Genomic DNA, 13,728 nt, shown 5'->3' with positions numbered 1-13,728 from the left:
TAGAGTTTAAAAAAATTTTTAATTTTCATATAGCTAAATTTGTCAGGTTTTTTTCCTTTGTTCATGCTTTAAATTTAGAACTTGGACGATACAAGATTGCACGCTAGCTGCCCAATCATAATAGGTGGTGATCATTGTGATCATAATAAAAATCATTTTAGAGTGCCTTATTAATAAGGGGTTTATGAAAATTCTAAGAAGGGAGCTCTGAAGTGGATGCATACCTAGAATGTCTGGGAAATGTGTGTGTGTGAAGGCGGGGGGAAGAGGAAGAGGAGAAGGAAGTCTGTCCCCTTCGTTAGGGTGTGACATCATGCCTCTGAGCACGGCTCTACACTTCACACAGAGGCAGAAGCTGGCTTTCTTGTGCAGACTTTCCCATGGGAAACTCTCCTGACTGTGATGCTCAAAAAGACAATTCCAAGGCACTGCAGAGTTCTCAAGTCTCTTCCAACTATCAAAGAAATATGCTTGGTTTACCTTTTGGTATTAATCACAGTAGACTGTGAACTACTTGAAGGCACGTGTAACCCCAGAAATGGAACTTGCTAGAGGCAGAGCAAGTGTGTACTAGATGAACATTAAAAAAAATTATTTAAACAATTTTCTAATCCTCTTCATGGCTGTTTGGAAATTTATGGAGTGAAAAGAATAGTGTTTGCATTCCAGTACAGGTCCAGGTACTAACAATTTGAGTAACCTTAGGTAACTCATTTTTTCCTGGACCTCAGTTTCCTCATTTGTCAAAATAAGGGAAGGCACTAGGCTGGATGATCTCCGAGGTACTTTTCAGTGAGGGTGGTATATAAAAATAGATCATAAGGTAATTAAATACAGTGTCCAGTTTGTTTATTTATTGAAAAAACCGTGTCTGATCAAAAAGAGAATGGCTTGTAATAGAACTACAACATTTTCATAGGCTCAGAAGCACTGATTTAATCTGGCTTTATTGCTAGGTCCTCATGACTCTCAGCACAATATAGCTTACAGACATAAATGTGTATTTCAATACCAGATAATTGAAAGAGAAAGAAAAAAAAGAGAGCTAGACTTTCTATCCTCTAGAGCCGTGCTGCCCAGTATAGCAGCCACCAGTTACTTGTGACTGCTGAACAGTTGCTATGCGTCTAGTCTGAATTAAGATGTGCTGTAAGTACAAAACACACACTGGATTTTAAAGATTTGGTACAAAAAAGGTAAAATAGCTCAAAAATTTCCATAGTGATTCCATAGTGAAATCATAACATTTTAGATAAGTTAAATACATTTTTAAAATTAATTTTGCCTCTTTTTACTTTAAACAATGTAGCTACTAAAAAAAACAAGATTACATATGTAGCTTGCACTGTATTTCTACTGGATAGTCTTGCTCTAGAATAGTCTGGAACTGGAGGTAGAGAATGATGATGAGGATGAACAGAATGAAAAACCAAAGTACAGAGAAGATTGACTATCTGCATTATTTAAACGAACGTTTCTTTGTTTTTCATTCCAGCAAACTTAGTCTCCACTGATTTTCAAAATGTTAAATTTGTTCTCTCATAGGAAAATGGCTTTGTAAAGAAATTCGAACCCAAATCTGGCTGGCTGACTTTTCTGGAAGTTACAGGAAAGATCTGTGAAATACTATGTCTCCTGAAGCAATTCTATTGACGTAACAGGACATTCCACATTGTGAAACCTGCCTAATTTTCATGCCTCTTGTAATAAGTACTGCCAACACTTACATCTACTTCTAAACAAAGAATGCTTGACGTTCCAGAGTTATGGAAATTTTGCCCCCTTTTTAATGAATAAATTGTGTGTATTTGTCTCTATATGTAATCTGTGTCCTGCCTGGGAGTCCAGCAAAAGGGTAAAGCTCAATACAGGTTGAATTCAAAGGATGATGACCAGGAAGGTGATGTCTTAAGCAGATTTTCTTAAGGGTATGCCCATTACCCAGAGTCATTTTCTGTGTCACTAGTTTAGAGTGACAGTGGATGAGGTCTGTGACCCACACGCCTCTAGGGCCCAAGTTCTCTGGAGTCCCCAGAGCCCCTGGATGCTTACTTAGGGTTTTCCACTGATGCTCTCTCTCCCCACCAAACTTTAGAGTTGCCATTTAGAGTTGGTGAATGTGGCAACCAGACTTGGAAGATGCTCTGGGATAGTCTGAACAAAGACAGTTAGGTAGATTCAACACTGAGCCATTTGTTAAAATCTCCATTTAAAAAATTTCCCAAGCTAGAAAATTATGTCATGTATTATTAGACCCTGTGTTCCGATTTTTAGGTCAGCAAATTTGACTGCAGCGTGGGAGCACTGTACCTTGTTCTAGACCTTCCTGCTCTTCAGTCTCTACCCCTGTGGGGCTTGCTTTCTCCTTCCTAGGAAGTTCTGATAGGTCGGACAAAGAAACCACAGCCTCCCCCCGCGTCAGGCTGTGGGCATTTTCACAGGGGGTTTCTGTTAATGCATGCTTTATCTCTCACGCTGATTCTTAGTCCGTGGAGATGAGGACACCGGGGCAAGTCAGTTGGGAAATACTTTTGACCGAAGGAGCTCTGGCTTACTTACCAAATCACATCTGAGAGGCAACCACCTAGGCCACCTGGAACTTGTGTCTGCAGGGAGCAGGGGACATTTTCTCTTTCCTCCTTCAGCCAAGTGCATCCCCTCCCCCTAACCAACTGTGTTAGGTTTTAATTCATTTTTGCATTAATCAGAGCTAAGCAGTGGGAATGAAGAGTCATGAATGGACAAAACAGGAAGTGTGATTAAAGGCACTGCTACCTGGAACACACTTGCACAAGAAACCCTGGCTCTTACAGCGCGATGGTCTCTAACAAAGTGACCCTCGGAAATAAATCCCTGACCATTTCTGGCTTGCTTTGTGACTCGGTCTTTCAAGCTGCAGCTCACTATCTATTTTGTTTAGTACTTGACTTAAAAGGAAAAAGGCTTTTGTGAACCTCAGCTCTTACCTCATCCTTACACAAAAATGAAAGGGGACAGATTGTAGACCCAAATGTTAAGTTAAAACTATAAAGCTCCTAGAGGAAAACGCAGGAGAAAAATCTTCACAGCCTTGGAGAAGGTAAAGACTTCTCAGCTACAACACACACAAAAAAATCCGAACCAGAAAAGAAAAAATTAGTAATTTAGAACTCACCAAAATTTTAAAATTCTACTTTAAAAAAGGCACTGTTAAGAAGTGAGAGAGTATGTGAATTATACCTCAATACTGCAGTTAAAGGAAAAAAAAAAAAAAACTCAAAGCAAGCCACAGAAGGGGAGATAATACATGTCACATTACCATCTGACAAAGGACTTGTATCCAGAATAAATATACAACACTTTTACAATTCAGTACCACCACAACCATCACCCTAATTTAAAAATTGGCAAAAACTTTGAACATACACTTCACAATAGCAGATGGTCAACAGACATATAAAATATGTTAGACACCGTTAGTCATCGGGGAAATGCAAATTAAAAGCACAGTGAGACCCCTGCACATTGTCCAGAATGGCGAAAATGAAAAGGAATGATAATGCCCTGCTTTGGGGAAGACAGGGAACAGCAGGAACTCTCGTCCACTGCTGGTGATGATGTAAAACTGTACAAGTGCTTTGGAAAACAGCTTGGCAATTTATTATAAAATGAAACATATGCTTACCACAGGACCCAGCAATTCCACCCCTAGGTGTTTACTCAGAAGAAATAAAAACATGTTCATACTATTCATAGCAGCTCTATTCAAAATGCACCCCCTCCAAAAAAATACCTGGAAACAACCCAAATGTTCCTCAACAGATAAGTGGATAAACAAATTGTAGTATATCCATATAATGGAAAGTTACTCAGAAATAAAAAGGAATGAAGTACTGATACATCAAATGGAATGGATAAATCTCAAGAACATTACTTGAGCAGAAGAAGACAGTCACAAAAATATATATTGTACTGTATCATCTACGTGAAACTAGAAAGACAAATCTAAATAGAGTGACAGCAGATGAGCAGTGGTCCGGGGCTAGGGTCGGGGGACTGACCAGGAAAGGAACTTTTAGGGTGATAAAAATGTCCTATGTCTTGACTGTGGTGGTATAAATTTGTCAAAATTCGTAAGAAGGCTCACTTAAAACAGGTGTGTTTTACTGTATATCAATACAATCTCAGTGAAGTTGATTTAGAAAAAAAGCTCTTATCTGGGGGAAAAATGCTAAATACTCATTATAAACAATGCAAACAAAAAGGAAAAGTACAAAAGGAGAGAGACAAACATCACCCCAAGTACTGAGCTGAAGTGGAACGCTGTTAATGCCCGAATAAAATCATGAAGCACATGACATTCCCCCTGGTCATTTAGAAGGACTATCGTTTATTAAGGCCCTGCTCATGCTCTACCAGGGACTCTCGGCGTGTCTGGCCCTCACTCCACTTGTCACACTTTGTTTCAGTTGTGTCCTTGGAGGTGGCCTGTTTTCAGTGCCTTCTGTACCACAGACTTTTTCACACCTTGTCCCCTCTGCGCAGAGCACGGCTCTACCTCCATACCCGGTAATGTTTACTTGCCCTTCAGATTTCAGCTCAAAGATCGCTTGTTCAGGGATGCCTTCCCAGACTAGGTTAAACTCTCAGAACACCACGCTCTCAATTACGGTTTTATGTCTGTGTGGGTTTTAAATCAACGTGCCTGCTTCCCCAGCACAACAGGTTGCTCTGTGAGGGCAGGAACCGGCGCTCATGCTCACCATTTTATCTCAGAGTCCAGGTCAGAGTTGAATCAAAGCTCAAAAAAATATTTGTTTCAGAAATCAATGGAGGGACAGGAACTGGCTTTGGAACAGCATGAGGCTGAACATCGTGCTCCCGGGAACAGCACGGAAGAGTAGTGGCTGCGTAGCGGGTGTCTTCCGAGCGCCAGGAGCTTTGGATATGTAATCATCTCCTTTCACCTCCACGGCAGGTCCCTGAGGTAGATATTACCCCCATTTTACTAACTGAAGAAGCAGGCTTGAAAGCGGGAAGGAGCACGCCCCAGGTCCTGAGTCAGGCGGGTGGTCGCACTGCCGGGGTCTCCTCTCTGTGGCAATTCCTCCCCATCTCGTGGTGCTGCCCAGACCCTCCGCTTCCTTCCCCATCCCTTTCACAAGCTGGGCCGGTGTGTGAAGGGCAGCGGGGCGAGGCTGGGCCCCCTACTGGTGGCATGGGTCTTCACAGCCGGTGGGTGTCCTGGCCCTCCCGTCTTGTCACCTTCACCCTGCTGGGGGGGGGCCCCCTCCCTGTCGTACCACCTCAGCTCCAACTGGCCGTCAGATTTGGGATCTGGAAAGTTTCTGCGGAGGGTGCAGAGTTGCTGACAGGGAAATGTTGCTTTGTATAATTCCATGGAACATGAAAACAAAACAAACTGTGTATAACTGGTAGCTCTGTGTGGCCATTTCTGTTGGAAGAAGCAATCAGGGACAGGGCATCAGAATGGGCATCATGGATAAATCATTTTCCCCCAGTGTTGGTGGGTTCTCTCTAATTCATCTGCCTAATGACCAAAGGCAGGATTTTCAAGACAGCTGACTGAGCCTAGGGCTACGATTCATTGCCTGTTTTAACGGGGTAAATCTAACTGGTTCACATGAGAGCCAAACCCATTACCAGTGTTCTCTGAAACCGTGCTAATGTTGAAGGTTGATGACTAAGCTATTTGAGCAACAGAACAATGTATATATAGGAAGCATTTATTATAGACACTTGCAACACAATTATTTTGACACAATTTGATTCCTATTGACTTTGCTTCCTATTTCACTGAGAAATTCCACATTTCCTGCCCACCATATCTGGCTATCTACTCTTCATCGATACTGGTATATTTTTCTTCCCTCCTATTACTATTGTCAATCAACAGTTCCAAGGCCAACCCCTACAATCTATGTATTAGATCTTGTTTCGTGTTGCCTCCACAGGAACATTTCTTCAGCCTCATTCCTCTGCATCACAGAATTTTCCCTCCACTGGATCAGTCCTGGTAGTACATAGACTTGCCGTAATTTCTCCTAAGGGAGAACAAACCAAACCAAACACGATCTCTTAGCAGCTACCCAATTTCCCTGCTCTCCTTTATAGAAAAGCTCCCCAGAAGAGTGTATCCTAGATGTCTCCAATTCATTCTCCTTTCAGTGTCTTGGACCCTTATTACCAATCAGACTTTCATCCCCACTAAGCTCAGGGATGAATTCCCAGTCCTCAAATTTCTTGACATGATGACATCTGACACAGGGGATGACTCTCTCTACATATTTTTATTTGACTTCCAGGACACCAGTCTCTCTTGGTTCTCCTCCTATCTCACTGGCCACTCTTTCTCGGTCTCCTTCGAATAGTGCCTCATCCCCGCAAGCTAACTGCCTAACTCTGAATATTGGCCCTGGTTAGTCCTTGGCTTTCTTCTCTAATTTACACTCACATGTCAAGATATCTCATCAGTATCATGACTTTAAAACCCCCAAACTCATACATCCAGCCCAGACCTCCAGTCCCCTGAATTCCAGACTCATATATTCAACTGTTGATTTGATGTCTTTCTACCTGGATGTTGAACAACAAGCCTATTGAGCTCACGGTATCAAATCTGAGTATCTGACTGCTGTCACCCCTCGAACAGTAACTCCTGCATCCTTCACCATCTTGGTTAATGGCACCTCCATCTTTCTCCCTACTCGGGTAAATCCTTTAGCCTCTGACTCTTTCTCTCATACCCCAAATGCAGTCCATCAGGAAATACTATTTGTTTCTATCATCAAAATACATCCAGTACTCAACTACTCATCACCATCTCCAGAACGAATACCCACCCTCCAGTACTAACGCCACCTAATATCTCTGGCCCCGCTTTTGCAGTAACATCCTAACTGGCCTTCTTGCTTCTGCCCTTGCCCCTCTACAGTTATTCCCAACATGCAGCCAGAAGGATCCTTTAAAATGTAAGATGACTTGTGTTACCTCTTCACTCAAAAGTCTCCAGTGGTTCCCAACTTATCCTGAGTCAAAGCCAAAGTCCTCAAAGTCCTTACAATGGCCTACACGCCCCCTTCCTGGTCTACCTCCCCTGTGAAAAGCTTGACCTCACCTCTCCCTTGCTCAACAAGCCTCCCCGCTGTGCCAAGCACCCTCTGCCCAGCAGTTGAGGCTTCATAGTTCCTCCAAGTCTCCTTTCAGGATCTTGGTTTCTGCCTTTGATACTACATGGCCCCTGTGGATAAAAGACTTGGGGAAACAAGCATGTCGATGACTCTACCATGAGGCCTCACTGCAGGCCCACAGAGCTCTCTGGGGATTCAGAACTCTACTGAACATCACACCCGGTGTCACATGTACATAGAGGCGCAGTGCTAGTGCTTTGAAAAGCATGATCCTTGACAGAGATGCAGTGAATGGCTGCTGAAACTGTTACTCTCAAAGATCTGGAGTAAATGAGGAAGACTCTCCCCAAGAGAGGCAAAGCTTTATCTAACTAGACAAGAGTTCTTTTATTGTTAAAGGCTTCTATCCATCAGAGAGAGAAATGAGAAGGGTTTAATCAACCATCAAATAGCACACAACTGAGAAAATCCTTTAGGTATTTTGTTCTTCAACGTCCCTCTTCCTGGCTGTGCTGCCTTCACGGACTTTTCTCCCTCCTTCTCTTCCCTCAAATGCAGGGGAAACTAGCTGTGTTACCTCCACCATCCTTTTCCTCCCCCCTACTTGAGTCACTACCCTCCCTCTCTTCCCTTTGAGAAGCACATAAAGCCCTCTGATTATCTTACGTCCAGCAGATCAAGGACCATCTTTTCAACACTCTGGCTTATACTCTCTAACCAAAGCATTTCTTCTCTTTAAAAAAAAAAAAAGGTCATATACTTGGAACTCTCCTAGTGAATAAAACTTTCTGCATATCCATACACTATGACAATTCTGAAGCCAGCGACGCTCAGGGGTCCCGGAACTACGTACTGCGGTGTGAGTGGTAAGTGATGGAACCAGGCAATCTGGATCCAGGCTGACAGGAGCCTTGGCCCCATAATGAGAAGCTGGTATCCAAAGTAATTTTTAAGAGATTGTGACACGGTCAGAATGTTTTCTTTGTAAGGAACTGGGTCTGTCAGTGATGTGCCCCAACTGTGGGGGAGTTTAATGACTGAGAGATCAGTGAGGAGCCGGCAGTAGCAGATGGCTGGTGAATGCTGACTTCCTCCTGGGTCAGCTGACATTCCACAGGATGGTCTCTCCCATTCCACGCTTTCAGAGTTTACTTATTTATTAAACTTTTATTGTGAAGTAATTTTAATCTTGCAGAAAAGTTGCAAAAACAGTGCAGGGTTCCCATATACCCTCCATCTAGCTTCCAATAACATCTTATGTGGTAACAGTACCATTATCCAAAGAAAGAAATTAACGTTGACACTGTACCCTGCATCTACAGACCTTATCCAATTCTACCAGAGTTCCCACTAACACCTTTTCCTGGCTTAAACCTTAGTTCTAGGACAGCTGGGCTGGATCCAGCTGTCATGCCTCCTTAGTCTCCTTCCCTCAGTAAGTTTCTCAACTTTTCATCTTTTCTGACCTCGAGACTTGGAAGAGTACTGGTCAGGTACTCTATAGAATGTCTCCCAATTTGAATTTGGCTTTTTTATTTTTTTGCCATGATTAGAGTGAGTTATACTTTTCTGGTAGAAGAGATACCCCAGAAACAAAGTTGTGTCTCTTTCAGGGGGTCACATTACGGGGTTTGGGTGTCTGACTACCGGTGATGTTAACGCTGATTACTTGGTTAAGGTGGTGCTGGCTAGGTTTCATCACTGTTAAGTATCTTGTGGGGAAATACTCTAAGACCACGAAAATGTCCTTTTCTGCTTATCATTCTTTCACCCGTTGATTTTAGTAACCGTCGTTAGTGTGTGCCTACAATAATCAGGAGCGCAACGTTTGCCAAATGATGATTTTCTATTTCCAATATTTCTTCCACATTTATTAACTGGAATTATATGCTAAGGAGGTATGTCCCTTCTTACATATAAGTATGGACTAACAGATACTTATTTTATTCCATTGGTTGTAATATAAGAGTATTATTATTTTTGTTGTTCAGATTGTCCCAGCTTTGGTCACTGAAAACTCCAGTTTGGTTCCTGGCTCCTTCTGACATGTTTCCTTCCTTTCTGATCACTTCCTTACCTTGTGGCTCCACAGGATGCTACAGGCCTGCCTTGTTCTTGTCACAACTCTGGAATCAAGCAGCCCTGGTTGTTTATTGGAGAATAATATTCAGAAATCAAGATCTGGATGCTAGCTTCCATTGCTAGTGGAGTGTCACAGCCTCTAGGTTCTCTCATGAGCAGAGCTAGGAAACGTATGTTTATGTACTTAACGTGTCTCTATTTCTGTATCTATCCATTTGTTTACATACTTAAAACCATGAGTTCATACTGATACTTTTTTTTGGACCCATCCTTTAATTTTTTTTGAATTGAAGTATAGTTGATTTACAACATTGTGTAAGTTTCTGGTGTACAGCATAGTGATTCACACATATATATACATTAAAAAAATTTTTTTCCCCTTATAGGTTATTACAAACTATTGAATATAGTCCCCTGTGCTATACTGCAGGACTTTGTTGTTTATCTATTTTATATATAGTAGTTTGTATCTGCTAATCCCAAACTCCTAGTTTATCCCTCCCCCACCGCATTGACATATCTAATTACAATCCAGCACCACAGGGTTCATCCCCAATTCTCTCTTCCCTTATTTGTAACTTGTTTTTCTAACAGGGAGAAACCTGACTTTCATTATCTACAGTATCTTTAGTTATCTGCTCAATTGTAGAATATGGATAAAGTCATTTCACAATTGTTAACACACACCCCTGCAAAAAAACAAATGTACTAACTAGGCTGCAATATTTGTATAAAGTTATTTTTGTCTTTAGCCTTACAGCACAGTCAAAATACTGCTTTCCAAAGTTACTTAACTTAGTTCTTTTGTTCTCCACCCACTCCGCTGTGGTTATGTTAATCATTGACAATACAGTTCGGTTTGTTTGTCCCTCCTTGTGTTTTATTTTGGCTTCTTTCCACACCCTGGTTGCATGTATATGTATGTAAAACATTGCCATGGTTCCAAGAGTCAGAGCAATAACTAAGCAAGTATCACTTGTTTTCATCAGCAAAGGGCCCTTTCTCCTCATCACTGCTACTCCATTCCTACTCTCCCATTCTTTCCACCCATTCCCTGTAAGTTCCCAAACTTAGTTTCTGGTTTATATTTATTGCATTTTTCCCCCCAGAAATACATGGATATTTTCTTTTATCCTGTTCTTCTTTTATCTTATGGAAATATAATTCACCCTTTTAGCAGGTACAATTCAGGGGTTTTAGTATATTCAGTCACCTCAATCTAATTTTAGAACATTTTCACAATCCTCAAAAGAAACCCTGTACTCCACTCCCTCTTGCCCCCAGTGCCAAGCCACCAGTAATCTCCCTTCTGTCTCAGCGGATTTGCCTGCTCTGGATATTTCATATAAATGAGGTCATACAATATTTGGCCTTTTGTGTCTGTCTTCTCTTACTTAGCATACAATTTTCAAGGTCCATCCGTGTTGTAGCATTTTATATTCCCATGAGTATGAGGGTTCCAATTTCTCCACACTGTCATCAACATTTATCTTTTTTTTTATTATAGCCACCCCAGTGTGAAGTGGAATCTCTGTGGTTTTGATTTGGATTTTTCTAATGACTAATGATATTGAGATCCTGCCATGCACTTATTAGTCATTTGCATATCTTACATGGAGAAATGTCTAGTCAAGTTCTTTGCCCATTTTTAAATTAGATTATCTTCTTTTTGTAATTGATGAGTTGTAAGAGTTACATTTTGGATTCAAGTCCCTTATCAGATATATAATATGTGAGTATTCTGTCTCATTCTATAGGTTGTCTTTTCATTTTCTTGATGGTGTCCTTTGATACACAAATGTTTTTAATTCTGATAAAGTCCAATTTACTTACCTTTTCTTTTGTTGCTGTGTTTTGGTGTTCTAACTAAGAAACCACTCACTGCCTAATCCAAGGTGATGAAGATTTATGCCTATGTTTTCTTCCAAGAGTTTTGTTTTAGCTCTTACATTTAGGCCTTTGATATATTTTGAGTTAAATTTTGCATGCAGACATTCAGCTGTCCCAGTACCATTTGTTAAAAAAGACTATTTTTTACCTATAGCATTATCTTCGTACTCCTATCAAAAAGAAAAATCATTTGACTATAAATGTAAAGGTTTACTTCTGGACTCTCAATTCTATGCCATTTTCTTAGCTACCTATCCTTAAGCAAGGACCACACTGTCTTGATTACTGTAGCTTTGTAGTAACTTTTGAAGTTGGAAAGTGTGAGTTTTCCAACTTTGTTCTTCCTTTTCAAGATTTTGGTTATTTTGGGTTCCCTGCATTTCCATATGAATTTTAGGACCAGCTTATTGATTTGTGCAAGAAAGCCAAATTTAATAGGAACTGCATTGATTCTATAGATTAATTTGGGGAGTAATGCTTTTGAAAAAATATGAAGTCTTCCAGTCCATAAACACAGGCTGTCCTTTCATTTATAGGTCTTCTTTCTTTCAACAATGCCATGAAGCTTTCAGTAGTTTAACACTTCCTTTGTTAAATTTATTCCTTATTTCTTTTTTTTTTAATTTTTAAAATTAACTTTTTTTTATTGAGTTCTAGTCATTTTACAATGTTGTGTCAAATTCCAGTGTAGAGCACAATTTTTCAGTTATACAAAGTATTTCATTTTTTTGATGCTATTGTAAATGGAAATGGCTTTTTAAATTTCAGAGTATTCATTGCTAGTATATAGAAATCTGTATTAATCAGGGTTTTCTAGAGAAACTGAACCAATAGAAGATATATACACACACCCCCCCAATCTTATATGTACATCTTATTATATATACCTAATAATGTACACAGTTACATATCTCCTATTCATATTATCTCAATATGCACATATATATGTGTATCACAATAGAACCAACAGACAATATCCATCTATAAGGAGATTATAAAGAATTGGCTCATGTGATTATGGAGATGAGGAGGTCCATTCTATGCCTATTTCCATCTTTTCTATTCTCTTTCACTGGCCTATTGTATAGTCAAGTGGCAGTACCTCACTGTTTTAATTACAGAGGCTTTATAATATGTTTCAAGGTCTGGAAAGGCTAGTTTCCCCTGCGGTCTTCCATTTTCAGTGTTTTCCTAGCTATTCTTCAATGCTTCTTTTTCCATACAAATTTTAGTAAAGTTGACTAAACTTTCACATAAATTTGCTATTTCCTCTAAACTTCCAACAACTTCAAAGTTCACTTTCTTTATCCATCGAATAATTAACTTTCTCATCTTTTCATCAGATTTCTGAGTGTGAACGTCTGAGGGGTCAATCTGATGAACAAGAGCCTTTCTCTGCACCTAGTTATTCTCTTGAATTACTATCTTCTCACCTCCCAAACCAGGTCACGTGCCCTGCAAGAGAAAAAAGTCCTGGTGCCTCCATTTCCTCATCATCTGCTTCTGAATGGCACTTTTATTTTATTTTTAACATTTTTTATTGACTTATAATCATTTTACAATGTTGTGTCAAATTCCAGTGTAGAGCACAATTTTTCAGTTATACATGAACATAGGTATATTCATTTTCACATTTTTTTCTCTGTGAGCTACCGTAAGATCTTGTGTATATTTCCCTGTGAATAGCACTTTTAGAGTAGGAGCAAGTTTCAGTTATTCTACAGTGAAAATATTGTTGGGCCTTGAGCCTCTAATGAACAGGGCAACTTACTTTCAGTCCTGAGTTCTCCAGAGGTGAACAGAAGAGACACGGATAGTAAAGGGAAGGTCACTTGCTTCATCAATAATCTGTCCCGCCCATCAGCAGTAAACCAACTCCCTCCCAGTTACTGGAAAAGAAAGAGGAAGGCGTTATCACCCAACAAAAATTTTTTAAAAAGAAAGAAAAAAAAAAGTCACTTTCCCTTTAACTAGCAGGACTGCGTTATCGTGTGTACTCCTCTGTTCAGCCTGCCTTCGCCTTTTCAGGCCCCAGGCAGCTCCAGCACTACCCGACACAAGGCAAGCAGGGAATCAAGGGTACTGCGGTGGATTAGAGCACCCCTTCCAGCAATGCTACAGGCCCAGGGAGGCCAGGCGCACAGTCATCACGGCCGCTGAGCCAGCGAGCAGCAGGGAAGCTGGTGCCCACTCCGCCGTTCCCGACTCGCTTGGGGAGGGGCGTGAGCTGACCGCGAAGGCAGCAAGAAAGTCGGGTCCAAGGGCGGGAGGCGGAGTGCGCCCCGCGACCCGGAAGCGAGGGCCGCGCGCGGCCGAGCCCGGACCCTCCCCTGGACCCTCCCCCGGGCCGGAGGACAGAGCGCCGTGAGGACTGGACGGGTTCGCACCCGCGAGATGACGGCGGCGGCGGTGAGCGGCGCCAAGCGGAGCCTGCGGAGCGAGCTGAAGCAGCGTCTGCTGACGATGAGTGCCGAGGAGCGGCTGCGCCAGTCCCGGCTCGTGACCCAGAAGGTGGGAGACTGCGACTACAGCCACCGCGGCGTCATGGGCTGGCGACGCTGGGCCTGCGGATCTGCGCCGGCGCAGGCCTCGAACGCGCACGCGCACGCCCGGCGCGCGCACGTCC

General features: G+C 41.7%; 2 protein-coding genes and 1 long non-coding RNA gene across 8 annotated transcripts in view; 2 read left to right on the top strand and 1 right to left on the bottom strand.

The window, feature by feature from the left end:
• The window catches only part of BCL2A1 (BCL2 related protein A1), a 51,380-nt gene extending 49,563 nt beyond the window's left edge, over nucleotides 1–1,817 (top strand). For all 5 annotated transcript variants that reach the window (XM_032468922.1, XM_032468920.1, XM_032468919.1 and 2 more), the window contains one exon: nucleotides 1,546–1,817. In XM_032468922.1, coding sequence (XP_032324813.1) covers nucleotides 1,546–1,653 — 108 coding nt within the window. In that variant the 3' untranslated portion in view covers nucleotides 1,654–1,817. The remainder of the gene's footprint in view (nucleotides 1–1,545) is intronic.
• Nucleotides 1,818–4,349: 2,532 nt separating this feature from the next.
• Nucleotides 4,350–13,637, bottom strand: LOC116660182. The gene is made up of 3 exons (XR_004315552.1): nucleotides 13,490–13,637; nucleotides 12,874–12,991; nucleotides 4,350–5,434 (listed from the first exon to the last, which is right to left on the bottom strand). It is a non-coding gene; the product is annotated as an uncharacterized LOC116660182 (long non-coding RNA).
• The window catches only part of MTHFS (methenyltetrahydrofolate synthetase), a 48,112-nt gene continuing 39,038 nt past the window's right edge, over nucleotides 4,655–13,728 (top strand). Inside the window, exon 1 of one of the 2 annotated variants that reach the window (XM_032468918.1) lies at nucleotides 4,655–4,966. Coding sequence is in view for 1 of the 2 variants with exons in the window: in XM_032468917.1 (XP_032324808.1) it covers nucleotides 13,497–13,613 (117 nt within the window). In the remaining variant the exon portion in view is untranslated. Of the gene's footprint in view, nucleotides 4,967–13,489; nucleotides 13,614–13,728 lie in introns of those variants that run through there. The other variant, XM_032468917.1, reaches the window with a different exon arrangement.

This window comes from Camelus ferus, chromosome 27 (assembly GCF_009834535.1).
Source record: "Camelus ferus isolate YT-003-E chromosome 27, BCGSAC_Cfer_1.0, whole genome shotgun sequence".
Lineage (NCBI taxonomy): Eukaryota > Metazoa > Chordata > Mammalia > Artiodactyla > Camelidae > Camelus > Camelus ferus.
This window is presented reverse-complemented; position numbering and strand designations above follow the sequence as displayed.